Source organism: the organism of the source record quoted next, unplaced genomic scaffold, assembly GCF_019419815.1.
Source record: "Pyrus x bretschneideri cultivar Hongxiangsu unplaced genomic scaffold, Pyrus_bretschneideri_v1 Contig4, whole genome shotgun sequence".
Lineage (NCBI taxonomy): Eukaryota > Viridiplantae > Streptophyta > Magnoliopsida > Rosales > Rosaceae > Pyrus > Pyrus x bretschneideri.
This window is the reverse complement of record NW_025999723.1, coordinates 2,319,084-2,331,451: the sequence shown is the minus strand read 5'-3', so window position 1 is coordinate 2,331,451 and position 12,368 is coordinate 2,319,084. Positions and strand designations below refer to the sequence as shown.

The 12,368-nt window shown below is 39.5% G+C and overlaps 3 protein-coding genes across 5 annotated transcripts; all 3 read left to right on the top strand.

The window, feature by feature from the left end:
• The first annotated feature begins 238 nt into the window (after positions 1-238).
• Positions 239-3,257, top strand: LOC103934916 (signal peptide peptidase-like 1). Its single transcript, XM_048565650.1, has 4 exons — positions 239-370; positions 1,061-1,995; positions 2,456-2,656; positions 2,919-3,257. Exons 2-4 carry the CDS (start codon positions 1,201-1,203, stop codon positions 3,033-3,035), a joined length of 1,113 nt encoding a protein of 370 aa, XP_048421607.1. The 5' UTR covers positions 239-370; positions 1,061-1,200; the 3' UTR covers positions 3,036-3,257.
• An 837-nt stretch (positions 3,258-4,094) lies between these two features.
• LOC103934917 (cleavage and polyadenylation specificity factor subunit 2) lies at positions 4,095-8,863 on the top strand. 3 transcript variants are annotated; one of them, XM_009344680.3, is made up of 18 exons: positions 4,095-4,258; positions 4,341-4,509; positions 4,621-4,717; positions 4,825-4,951; positions 5,071-5,186; positions 5,352-5,446; positions 5,553-5,704; positions 5,818-5,875; positions 5,958-6,065; positions 6,201-6,453; positions 6,614-6,795; positions 7,276-7,368; positions 7,456-7,554; positions 7,736-7,867; positions 7,958-8,002; positions 8,091-8,258; positions 8,426-8,500; positions 8,630-8,863. In XM_009344680.3, the coding sequence occupies exons 1-18, from the start codon at positions 4,110-4,112 to the stop codon at positions 8,729-8,731; spliced, it is 2,220 nt and encodes a 739-aa protein (XP_009342955.2). In that variant the 5' UTR covers positions 4,095-4,109; the 3' UTR covers positions 8,732-8,863. The 3 variants fall into 3 exon arrangements, with proteins under 3 accessions (XP_009342955.2, XP_009342954.2, XP_048421444.1); XM_009344679.3 differs by having other exon boundaries at positions 6,611-6,795; XM_048565487.1 differs by lacking the exon at positions 4,095-4,258 and having other exon boundaries at positions 4,367-4,509; positions 4,818-4,951; positions 6,611-6,795.
• A 420-nt stretch (positions 8,864-9,283) lies between these two features.
• LOC103934918 (cytochrome P450 89A2) lies at positions 9,284-11,212 on the top strand. The gene has a single exon (XM_009344681.3). The coding sequence runs from the start codon at positions 9,461-9,463 to the stop codon at positions 11,018-11,020; it is 1,560 nt and encodes a 519-aa protein (XP_009342956.2). The 5' UTR covers positions 9,284-9,460; the 3' UTR covers positions 11,021-11,212.
• Positions 11,213-12,368: the final 1,156 nt, after the last annotated feature.

Genomic DNA, 12,368 nt, shown 5'->3' with positions numbered 1-12,368 from the left:
AAAAACAAAATAAAGTGTAAAATAAATAGTACCATGAATGACTTTTTGGTGTAAAAATATGATTTTTCGTTAAAGTAAACACTATCGGGAGTTTTTCGTTAAAGTTTCCTAAAAATATTCCATCATTAATTGCAAATAAAATAGGGAAAATAAGAAGAGATAAAGTCAATTACATTGCGACCCATGTATAAGATAGAATCAAGAATACAACCCATTGTTGGGGGATAAATTCAGAAAATCGTGAAAGTGTTGGGGCGAAAATGAAAAACTAGAAAAAGTTGTTTCCCATTGTATAGAGCTCCGAGAAAAGAGACCTGCTTTGCTTAACCAGATAGGAAGCAAAGGTTTTTCAAAGCCTTCAAAGTCCAAGGTTAGTCCTTTCAACAAATCACTTTTATAAACTCCAAATTCTAATTCCAATTGGCTTAATTTTCTCAGATCTTTAGCTATAATTGTATGTAAATTGCTAAGAAATCTCAAAATTTGGTACTTGGTTTTGTAAATTTACTCAGGCTTGCTTGTTCCTTTGGGTTTTGATAAGGGGTTGTTTGTTTGATGGGGAAATGTAGGAAGGGAAATGAAAATTTGACATTTTGAGTCTTACCCTTTGTTTGGTGGCTGAGAAAATTGAGGGAAAAGGGTAGGAAAATGTTAGAGATTGATACTTTTGTGTGAGATTAGAAAAGAAAATGTTAAAGTTTGATACTTTTGTGTGAGATTGGATTAGGGTCCTAACGGAATTTCCAAAATAGTCAATTCAACGTGCCCAATTGTGGGTACAAAGTATAGCTGAGATAGGATTTTGTAAGAAAGAGATGCAAAACCAAGTTTTTGAGATTTTTAAATCTTTTGCAGAAGTGAGTTAGGCCGTCCTCCGACGCCCAAGTTCGAATTCCCCTCATTGTAGAGTAGAGTAGTATAGAATATCGCCTTGTCAAAAATCTCTTCCTTCTCCCATTGATGTAATATGGTGTGCTCGATATGATTTTGAATAAGGAATCGAATCAACTTGAAAAGTTGGCAATAAACTCTTAACATTTTTCTCCTTGATGTTTGGCAGGTTGCATAGGTTTCTCTGCTCAAGTGTCGGACGGAGAAAGCTTGCAACTTTGGTTCCAAATTCTCTGACCGTTTGTGTTACTTTATATGCATTGAAATCAAGTTTGAGACAAGAATAATAAATTGTGTGGTCGATTAGTTATGGAGCCTCTCTGGAAGCTTTTTTATTTGCTGGAGCCTGCACCTATTACTCTAGTTGTAACGGCAGTAGGCGTGACTTTTGGATCTGCATTTCGTGCTCTAAATTATGGGAAAGAAATGGAGAAAAATCGTGACTTATCTGAAACATCAATTACATTAGATAGGTCCCAAGCACTCATGATACCGGTGATGAGCTCTATAAGCTTGCTTTTGATGTTCTACTTGTTCACTTCCGTCTCACAACTCCTCACTGTATTCACAGCCGTTGCCTCCGTCTCCTCCCTATTTTTCTGCATGTCTCCTTATGTAGCCTATTTGAAGTCACAATTTGGTCTTGCTGATCCATATGTGTCAAGATGTTGTTCCAAGTCATTTACGCGAATCCAAGCGCTGTTATTGCTGTTATGCATTGGTACAGTTGCTGCTTGGCTTGTTTCTGGACATTGGGTATTGAACAATTTGTTGGGCATTTCCATATGTGTTGCCTTTGTGAGTCATGTCCGTCTTCCAAACATTAAAATTTGTGCGATGCTTCTTGTCTGCCTATTCGTATATGACATATTCTGGGTTTTCTTCTCTGAGAGATTTTTTGGGGCGAATGTCATGGTATCAGTGGCAACACAACAAGCCTCGAACCCAGTTCATACTGTTGCAAATAGTTTGAGTCTTCCTGGACTGCAAATGGTAACGAAGAAGTTGGAATTGCCTGTGAAGATTGTCTTTCCCAGGAACTTAATTGGTGGAGAGATTCCTGGAGGTGCCAGAGACTTCATGATGCTTGGTCTCGGTGACATGGTATGACATCCCTTTTCAACAATGTAACTACTGTAACTTAATATAACTAATGATGGCATTTCTTTTTAAGTTATTGCACTGATCAAAGTCGTGCTGCATTCATATTTTTAATTAGAGTTTAACATGCCAGACTAAGAATAAGATTTATTATGTTATAAGCATTGTGGGTTAGTCCCTAAATCTAGTTAATACTTTTTGAATGTTTCGGTTATGTTGATTATATTCGATCTGGTCATTAAACTAATCGTTAATTACTTGATTTGTCTGGGTCTTCATTTTTTTGTGTTCATTTTCTATGTCTACAAATTAATTGGTACAGACTACCTTTCTCATAATTGCAAGCCTGTAAGATTCTCTTTGTTCTTTAGCGTATTATTTTGACATGATCCTCATGCATGTTCTACTCGGAGCAGTTACTCTTGCCCCAAGCAATTTATATTTTCTTTTGTTCACATTGCAGGCAATACCTGCCATGCTACTGGCATTAGTCCTAAGTTTTGATCATCGAAGGAGCAAGGATTTGGTAAATCTGTTAGATATGCATTCCTCAAAGGGGCACAAATATATTTGGTATGCCCTTCCTGGATATGCCATTGGCCTGGTTACGGCTTTAGCAGCTGGCATCTTGACACACTCACCTCAACCAGCGCTTCTTTATCTGGTAAGTTCTTTTGTTGTTTTTAAAGTTGATTTGTATTATCTGCTGTTCTCCCATGAGAGGCGATGGATAGTGCCGCTTTTATGGTCTGGTTTATTCAGTAAATGGTACATTTAACACTTAGCTATGGTGCTCGACAAAATTAGAGGGTGCTTTTTTGATACGACTGAGAGCTTCCGTTGGCTTCTAGCTCATAGAAGATTTGATTGCACGGTTTGAGTCTTGACCATCTCTTTTAATACTCCTGCTTTATTGGTGAATGTAGGTGCCTTCGACGCTGGGACCAATTGTTTTCATTTCTTGGATAAGGAAGGAACTAGCGGAGCTATGGGACGGACCCTTGCCAAGCATGAACGATAAGGCTCACCAGATTGAAGTATGATCCTCGTATCTGTGCGGCCGCTCAGCTCAGTGCTTGCTTGCAGAGCAAAATGAAAGTTGTACATTCCTTGGAATGGAGAATCCTCTATTCCAACTTGAAAAAACCAAAACCGATATACGGAATTAGCAATCGATGTTTATTTTCCGAATTTTGATATTTCAAATATTTCCGATCCAATTTCTTTGGCAACTAATGAATGAAATGTACGTGTCAATCTCGTCATACCTTATTACAGAAACATCTTTGAAATAAAGAGATTATATATTTTCTTGGTAAAACTGATCAAGCAGATGTCTGAATAGGAGAGAAATGAGAAGACAGCTTAAACAGAACAACAGACAACATAGGGAGAAAAACACACTTCAACGGAACTAGAAACCGCAAAAGAATTAAAACATGTCGTTAGGACAGGCAAAGCGTTGTTACAAGGTACTCGCTGTCTTTAAGTGATGGTGAGCATGACCACCGCATTGATTACCGCAGGATGAGTGATTTAATCTTTATTCGACATATAAATCTCAAAATTTTGAATTTCTTTGGCAATAGTTACTAACTTAATATACCGGTGATAATCACCATAACAAAAATGCTCCCACTCTAGTTCAAAGGGTTGGTCTTTTGTCTTTATCAATTGGCCTAACGTAATGTACCTTTTTATCCACATTTTTTGTTAAAAATGGGACTAACTGATAGTTTCGTTACAACAATCTACTCTTTTAGGGGCTGAAAAGACTCGCATATAAATTTCAGCATTTCTTTATCCACCATCGTATGATCCACTAGCCTCATAAATCACCTCAAAAATGTGCTGTTTATATATGAGTTTGAAATTCATTTTCAATCACTGTTTTTTATGGGGTTGGATTGGACATCATATACTCTCAAATTAAGGCCCAAAAGTAAACAAAAGTTCACTTGGTTTGGGAAACGACATGTCGTGTTTTATTTGAGAGAAGCAACGAGAGACGGCGCCGTCAACTGTTTTCCCATCCCCTCCTTTACTTCTTTCAGTCTCTGGAGTTGCAGAGATTAAGAGAGAGAGAAAGACCCAGAAGAAGACGAAGAAGAATTCGAATGGGAACTTCAGTTCAGGTAACGCCGTTGTGCGGCGTCTACAACGAGAATCCGCTGTCGTACTTGGTCTCAATCGACGGCTTCAACTTCCTCATCGACTGCGGCTGGAACGACCACTTCGACCCCTCCCTCCTTCAACCACTCTCCAGGTCTCTCTCTCTCTCCCTCTTCAATTCAATCTCTAACTTGCATTCTATTCGGAGCTTCAATGGTGGAATTGCGGTGGTGCAGGGTAGCTTCGACGGTGGATGCAGTATTGTTGTCGCATCCAGATACACTTCACCTCGGCGCGCTTCCGTACGCCATGAAGCAGCTCGGCCTCTCTGCACCCGTCTTCTCCACCGAGCCGGTTTACAGATTAGGTCTCCTCACTATGTATGATCAGTTCCTCTCTCGCAAGGTAGCTCCACAATCAATCCACAAATCATAATTTTATGCGAATTTACAGATTGTATGTATTTGGTTTTCTAATTTTGGTTAATTTTGATTTAATTTTTGTTTAATTTTGCAGCAAGTATCAGACTTTGACCTTTTTACACTGGATGACATTGATTCTGCATTCCAAAATTTCACCAGATTAACATATGCTCAAAATCACCATCTTTCTGGTATGCCAATAAACCCTAATTATTATTATGCATTATTCATAAATAATATAAACTAATATAAGTAATGGTGGAGTGAAAACGAATGTATTAATGTATATAGTTTGTAGGCAAAGGAGAGGGAATTGTGATTTCACCCCATGTGTCTGGGCATCTCTTGGGTGGTACCGTCTGGAAGATAACAAAGGACGGGGAGGATGTTATATATGCTGTGGACTTCAACCATCGAAAAGAGAAGTAATTCTTCACTCTCTTTTTTAACTACCAGTGGAAGTTTGGTTATTTTTTATGTGTAGATGATGTTTTGGAATAAGGAATGATGATTTTGAATTGCTTACTGCTGTGATTTTCATCAGGCATTTGAATGGAATTAATCAATCAGCCTTCGTACGCCCTGCTGTTCTGATAACAGATGCCTATAATGCTTTGAACAATCAGCCTTATAGACGCCAAAAGGACAAGGAATTTACAGGTATCTTAAGTACTCTTATGAACCAGGAATTGAAATGTTTGTTTCTCTTCATTGTTTCGGTTTTTCTGTTGCAGAACATGTATGGAACAAACAACTATCTGTACATGTAAATGAATGAGGTTCTTTTATTCTGTGACTCAATTTTTTATTCTGGTTATCATTCAGATGCTATAAAGAAGACTCTACGATCTGATGGAAATGTGCTATTACCTGTTGATACTGCCGGTAGGGTTATGGAGCTCGTCCAGATATTGGAATCGGTAGGGGAGATGAGTGCTGTTTTCTATCCTTATTACAACACCGCAACAATTTTATCTTGTCAAGTATGTTGCATTTTTTGATATTGGTTCTTCTCATCGATTGCAGTGTTGGACAGAGGAAAATTTGACCTATCCCATCTTCTTTTTAACATACGTTGCATCTAGCACAATCGATTACGTAAAAAGTTTCCTTGAGTGGATGAGTGATGCGATAGCAAAGTCCTTTGAGAAAACACGTGAGAATGTTTTTAATTTGAAGTAAGTGGTCTTTTCTATGTGTGTTCACTCATGACTATTTGAAATTTTGAGTCACTAAGTAGAATATTACTGTTTCTGAACGATTTACTATGTATGTTTGCGAACATTTGCAGGCGAATCAGACTTCTAGTTAACAAGAGTGAACTTGACGATGCTCCTGACGGTCCCAAGGTTTACCGTTGTACATTTTGGAGTATTTTATTTTTATTTTGCCTACCAGTTTGAATGACTTTGACACATCTGTCCAATACAGGTTGTTTTAGCATCCATGGCCAGTTTAGAAGCTGGTTTCTCTCACGATATATTTGTAGAATGGGCAAATGACCCCAAGAATCTTGTCCTTTTTACAGAACGAGCCCAGGTATCCTAGGTTCTTGACATAACTATCATTTTCAGGCGTTAAATGTTATGATTAGCATTCTATATATATATATATTTTTTTTTTTTTGTTGCATTAATTGGCACCATATGTTGAGACCTTAAGCTGCTTATGTAGTTTGGAAGTTTAGCTCGCATGCTTCAGGCAGATCCGCCTCCAAAAGCTGTTAAGGTTACTATATCCAAAAGGGTCCCTTTGGTTGGGGAGGAGCTAATTGCTTATGAAGAAGAGCAGAACAGAATAAGAAGGGAAGAAGCTCTAAAGGCTAGTCTTGTAAAAGAGGAGGAATCAAAAGCTACTCATGGGGCTGATGTCAACACGAGTGATCCAATGATCATTGATGCTAGTAATACGCATTCTTTGCCGGATGGTAGGTTTGAAAACATTTTCTGTTTGAGAAACTTTCTTTAAATGGGCATGTCCTATTTGAATGAGGTCAAGCATTTACTAATTCTTTTGACCTTTGAAGTGAAGCTTTCCATGCAAGTTCTTTTCTTCTGAGAAGCTTTTGTAATAATTTGTTGCAGCAGCAGGTCCACAAGGCAGTGGATACCGGGACATTTTCATAGATGGATTTACTCCTCCTTCTACCAGTGTTGCCCCTATGTTTCCCTTCTATGAGAATAGTACCGAGTGGGATGACTTTGGTGAAGTTATAAATCCGGACGATTATGTCATAAAGGATGAAGACATGGACCATGGAGCCATGCATGTAAGTTTTTATTATGAATCATCATATTCTTTGGTTTCTTCCAAGTTTAATTATTATTCTTTTAAGTCTGAGCTATTTAGATTCCGACTCGGTCTAGGGGGATAAAACAAGTATAAGAATGGTCTCATATCTTAGGTGATGTTGGAAGGTTGACATAAGGTCCTCTGAAAACCATCCTTATCAAGAGTTAAAAGTTGGACGAGGAATATTGTTTAGCATTCCCCATCGTAGTCAGATTCTTGATGTGTATATAAGACTAGTAGTGGGATCTCCGTGATTTTCCTGGGCATGTTAGCTATATTTGCTTGCCATTAATTTTATTTTTTTATCTCTCTGAAAGGAACTTGCCATTAATTTTTTTTTTTATCTCTCTGAAAGGAACTTGTCTCTGGTCCACTACGTAAAATTGTTGCCATCTTTTTAAAGAGAGATTTGTACATACCATTATGTTTCACTATATGAACATTTCATCTGCCTCAGGTTGGTGGTGATATGGATGGAAAACTTGATGAAGGCTCTGCTAGTTTGATACTTGACACAAGGCCTTCAAAAGTTGTATCAACCGAATTGACCGTAAGTAGAAGTCTGCTAAATTAATAGTTTTTTCAATCTTGACGTCAACTGAAACTAAGTTCTATTCTGGTTTATTCTCTAATTCAGGTTCAAGTGAAGTGTTCATTGATTTATATGGACTTTGAGGGCCGTTCCGATGCAAGATCCATCAAATCAATTCTTTCCCATATGGCTCCTCTAAAACTTGTAAGTTTACCAATTGAATCTATATAACCAGCTCTTGAAATTTACTCATGGTCAGTCTTTCAGGTTGGCCCGAGAATATTTATTACTGTCTTTTGAATAATCATCTTTGATTGTCCAGAAGTGTTTTTTCACTTAATAAAACCAACCTTATGGCATAGTGTATGTTTTTTTTTTCCTGGAGGTTTTGGTTCATGGAACAGCTGAGGCCACAGAACATTTGAAGCAACACTGCTTGAAACACGTTTGTCCGCATGTTTATGCTCCTCAAATTGAAGAAACAATTGATGTTACTTCTGACTTATGCGCTTATAAGGTAAAACCTTAGAAGAAAACTAATCTATTTATTAGTTGATCTGTGGCTCAGAAGTCCTAATTAAGTTATTTTCACATTATGTGAATGCAGGTGCAATTGTCCGAGAAGTTAATGAGTAACGTGCTCTTTAAAAAGGTAGCCTTGACAGCGTCAAGATGCACCTTATGTTGTCTATATCATAATCACATCGTCCTCACCATTCTGAATTAAATTGCAAACACAGGTCGGAGATTACGAAATAGCTTGGGTTGACTCTGAGGCAGGAAAGACAGAAAATGATATGCTATCTTTACAACCCCTCTCAAACCCACCTCCACCACATGAATCTGTCCTCGTTGGTGACTTAAAAATGGCTAATTTCAAGCAATTTCTTTCAGACAAAGGTGTTCAGGTACCATATCTGTTCATTGCTTAACTTGTTGGACTTTGTTTCGCCCCCAAAATTCGTTATGTGAAGTAATCTCAAGTTCTCACCTTCATGTTTTGAAGCCCAGAGATAGGGTTAAGCTCTAGGGAACTATTATATTTACCGCCATCTTGATCTGATGACCTTGACAGGCTGAATTTGCTGGTGGCGTGCTGAGATGCGGTGAATATGTGACATTACGCAAAGTTGGGGATGCAAGCCATAAGGTTGGTCATATACAGATATGCAAATAGTATTAGCACCCAATTTTTCAGTACTAAGAGTTCCATAGCTAGAGTTCTGGTTTGCGGATGGAAAGTCTGAGTGGCGTATTTATAATTTTTTTTCTTTTGTAGGGTGGTGGTTCCGGCACCCAACAAATTGTGATCGAAGGCCCCTTGTGTGAGGATTATTACAAGATTCGGGAGTATCTCTACTCACAATTTTATTTGCTTTAAGTAGAGATACATAATCTGTAATGCTTCTTGACGAACTGTAATTTAAACAAGATGTTAATTTCCAGGGATTTCAGGGAACACAGTAGAGTTTTAATTTAAATGCCAGACGTTTTCCGCTGAAGTTGTCATTGTGTTCATGCTTGACGGAAATCTTTCGATAGGCATCGGGAGTTCCTCTATTTTTTGTCAAGTCCAAGCTTGTTAACTTCAGTTAGTACCAAGACGGCAAGACATACGTAAGAAAACAAAACATCCGAATCGAATCAGTCACACATTTTAACCTTTTCATTTTGCAATATGTGATTGAGTTGGAACAATGCGACAAACAGAATAGGTAAATTACAATTTTATGCATTTTGGCTTCTCAACGATGCAACATGTGATTGACTTTTTGATCCCTTGCCCGATCAACTCAGCTATTTGTATTTGTACTCCAGCAAACACCAGTAAATACAACACTCCAAATTTCGAAAAACTGACATCAAATTTTTCTTATATAGTGATATTTCTCTGCACTTGTAAGCGAGAGATATTAAGTTCGAATATCGTTTTGAATCACATTATCACTAGCCTGTGAGACTTAACATACCCCTCCCCTATATATCTCCTTTGTTAAAATAAGAATAAAAAATAAAAAAAAGTTTTATTCATCTCTTTATATATTTATGGAAAATTAAGAATTTATTAAGCAAAAGCATTTGCCCTTAGTCTCATTGCTTATTTTTCACCATGGAAACCTGGTTCCTCGTCCCCATAGCCCTCTGCGTCTGCTTCCTCTTCAAACCCCTTCTTTCTCCATTCCTACCCAGTTCCATCACCAAACCCAAGCTCCCTCCCGGGCCCCGCTCCATCCCCATCATAGGCAGCTTCTTGTGGCTCCGGAAACCCGTTTCGGAGCTCAAGCACCTCATCCGCAACCACCAGGTCCAATACGGGCCCATCATCTCCCTCCACATCGGCTCCGGACCCGTCGTCTTCATCGCCGACCGCTCCCTCGCCCACCAGGCCCTCATCCAGAACGGCGCCGTATTCGCTGACCGCCCACCGGCCTTGGCCACCAACAAGTACATGAGCAGCAACCAACACAACATCAGCTCCGCCGTCTACGGTCCCACTTGGCGCCTCCTCCGCCGCAACCTCACCTCCGAAATCCTCCACCCTTCCCGCGTCAAATCCTACGGCAACGCCCGCAAATGGGTTCTCGACATCCTCGTCAACCGCCTCAAAACCAAGTCTCAGTCCGAGACCGAAGGCGGCGGCGTCAGGGTGATCGAGCATTTCCAATACGCCATGTTCTGCCTCCTGGTTCTGATGTGCTTCGGAGACAAATTAAACGAAGAGCAAGTCAAAGAAATCGAGCGCGTGGAGCGCCAACGACTTTTCAGTATCGAGCGGTTCAAAATCCTTAATTTCAAACCGAAATTGACGAAGATTCTCCTCAAAAACCGGTGGCGGGAATTCTTCAAGATCCTCGAGGAACAAAGAGAAGTGATCGTCCCTCTGATTCGGGCACGACAGAAATCAAACAACGACAGGCTGGCTAGAAGCACCGACGACGACGACAAAGACGATGAATATGTGTTGTCGTATACTGATACGCTGCTAGACCTCCAGCTCCCCGACGGCAACGAAAAGCGGAAGCTTTCGGAGGACGAAATGGTCAACCTCTGCTCGGAGTTTCTCAACGCCGGCACCGACACGACTTCCACGGCGCTGCAGTGGATCATGGCCAACGTAGTGAAGTACCCAGAAGTTCAGGAGAAGCTCCTTGCGGAGATTAAAGGGGTTGTGGGAGAAACAGAGGAGGAGGTGAGGGAGGAGGTCCTGCAGAAGCTGCCGTATCTGAAAGCCGTGATCTTGGAGGGCCTGCGGCGCCACCCGCCGGCGCACTTTGTGCTGGCGCATGCGGTGACGCACGACGTGGTTTTAGACGGACACTTGGTGCCCAAGAACGGGAGTGTTAATGTCATGGTGGCGGATATAGGTTGGGACCCGCAAGTGTGGGAGGACCCCATGGCGTTCAAGCCGGAGAGGTTCTTGGGCGGAGATGAAGGGTTCGACTTGACGGGGAGCAGGGAGATCAAGATGATGCCGTTTGGGGTGGGGAGGAGGATCTGTCCAGGGTTGGGACTGGCGGTGCTGCATCTGGAGTATTTTGTGGCGAATTTGGTTTGGAAATTTGAGTGGAGAGTTGTGGAGGGAGATGGCGTGGACCTCTCTGAGGAAGAGGAGTTTACTGTAGTGATGAAGAATCCATTGCAAGCCCACTTAATCCCAAGAGGCAAATAAGTGTGAGATTTTATTTTTTCGAGTTTCCAACCAACTGTATTATTACACTTAGTGTGTCGAGTCGTGTGCTTGTTACATTAAAATTCTCATTAAAAATGTAGTACAAATGTGGTATGAAAATGTAGTAAGTGTAAAATTACTCGTTAAGAGTTATTTATTTATATTTTAATAAATTATGAGTTGTTTATTGTATAGGAAGTCTTTTTTTTAGGAGTATTGAAAATAGTTGCTCCTATTTCCTCAGTTTGTTATATGCTTTTGTATTTAAGTTGTAGTTTGTTGTATGAAGTTGTTTTTCCCGCGCTAAAATATTCTTTGGTTTCCCGCGAGAGTCTGCTTTTCTTCAGCATTTCAAACTATGTTCAATCGTTAAATTCAACAGTGTAAGAGTGAACCGTATTTGCTACTTTGCTTGTTACTCCTCAAATCTCTTCTTCTTTTTACTGTTTATACTGGTACAACTTCAAATGATCTACTTAGATTTGGTGAAGAAACTATTTTGATAACAAATGGAGAATCATACGGTTTTTTTTTTTTTTCTTGTTTTTTTGTACTCTTCAAGATAGCCAAGAGTGGTTTTTTTAGACTTTCTCATAGAAATTACGTAGAAGAATCTAAATTCGCGAAGTTTTCAATGAATCATAACATAATGTACTAAAGATTTTGCAATAGGTAACCACCAAAAATTATCACGGCACATTCAAATGATTACCACTAGCGAAAAATAAGATAATTTGAAAGGCAACCACCTTCAAAAAAAGGGAGGAAGAGGCAATCACCATTGCTCATCTGATTCTTAGCATTCTCCCTGTTGCCTCCACCACCATGCTCATCGCGGCTTGCCGCCAACACCACCACCATCTCTCACCATTGTCGCCTCCATCATCTTTAAGTATAAATGCTAAACTCCACATTTTGAAACACCATTATGTTTTTAGTTAGCCTAACAAGATAATATTTCACAATTATATACATCAATTATACTTTTTATGTATTATCTCACTTTTTGAAAAAATCCAAATTTAATTATTTTTCTCAAAAAGGAAAAATAAAGTAAATAAGTCCAAAACTAAACAAGTTTTTTGATGGTGGACAACGATGGTATGCGTTGGAATACAAGTTTAATTCATAATTGGTTTATGGAGGAGGAAGCAAGATTGATTTTGAGTATCCCTTTGATTTTATTTAATCCGGCGGATCCCATGATTTGGACTAAAGAGCCTAAGGGTGTATTTACAACTATGAGTGCTTACTTTGTGGCACGAACATGTCATGGTCTTGGTGGGGATGAACCGGTTGGATCTACACTAAATGAGGAGACAAAATTTCTATGGAAAGCTCTGTGGCG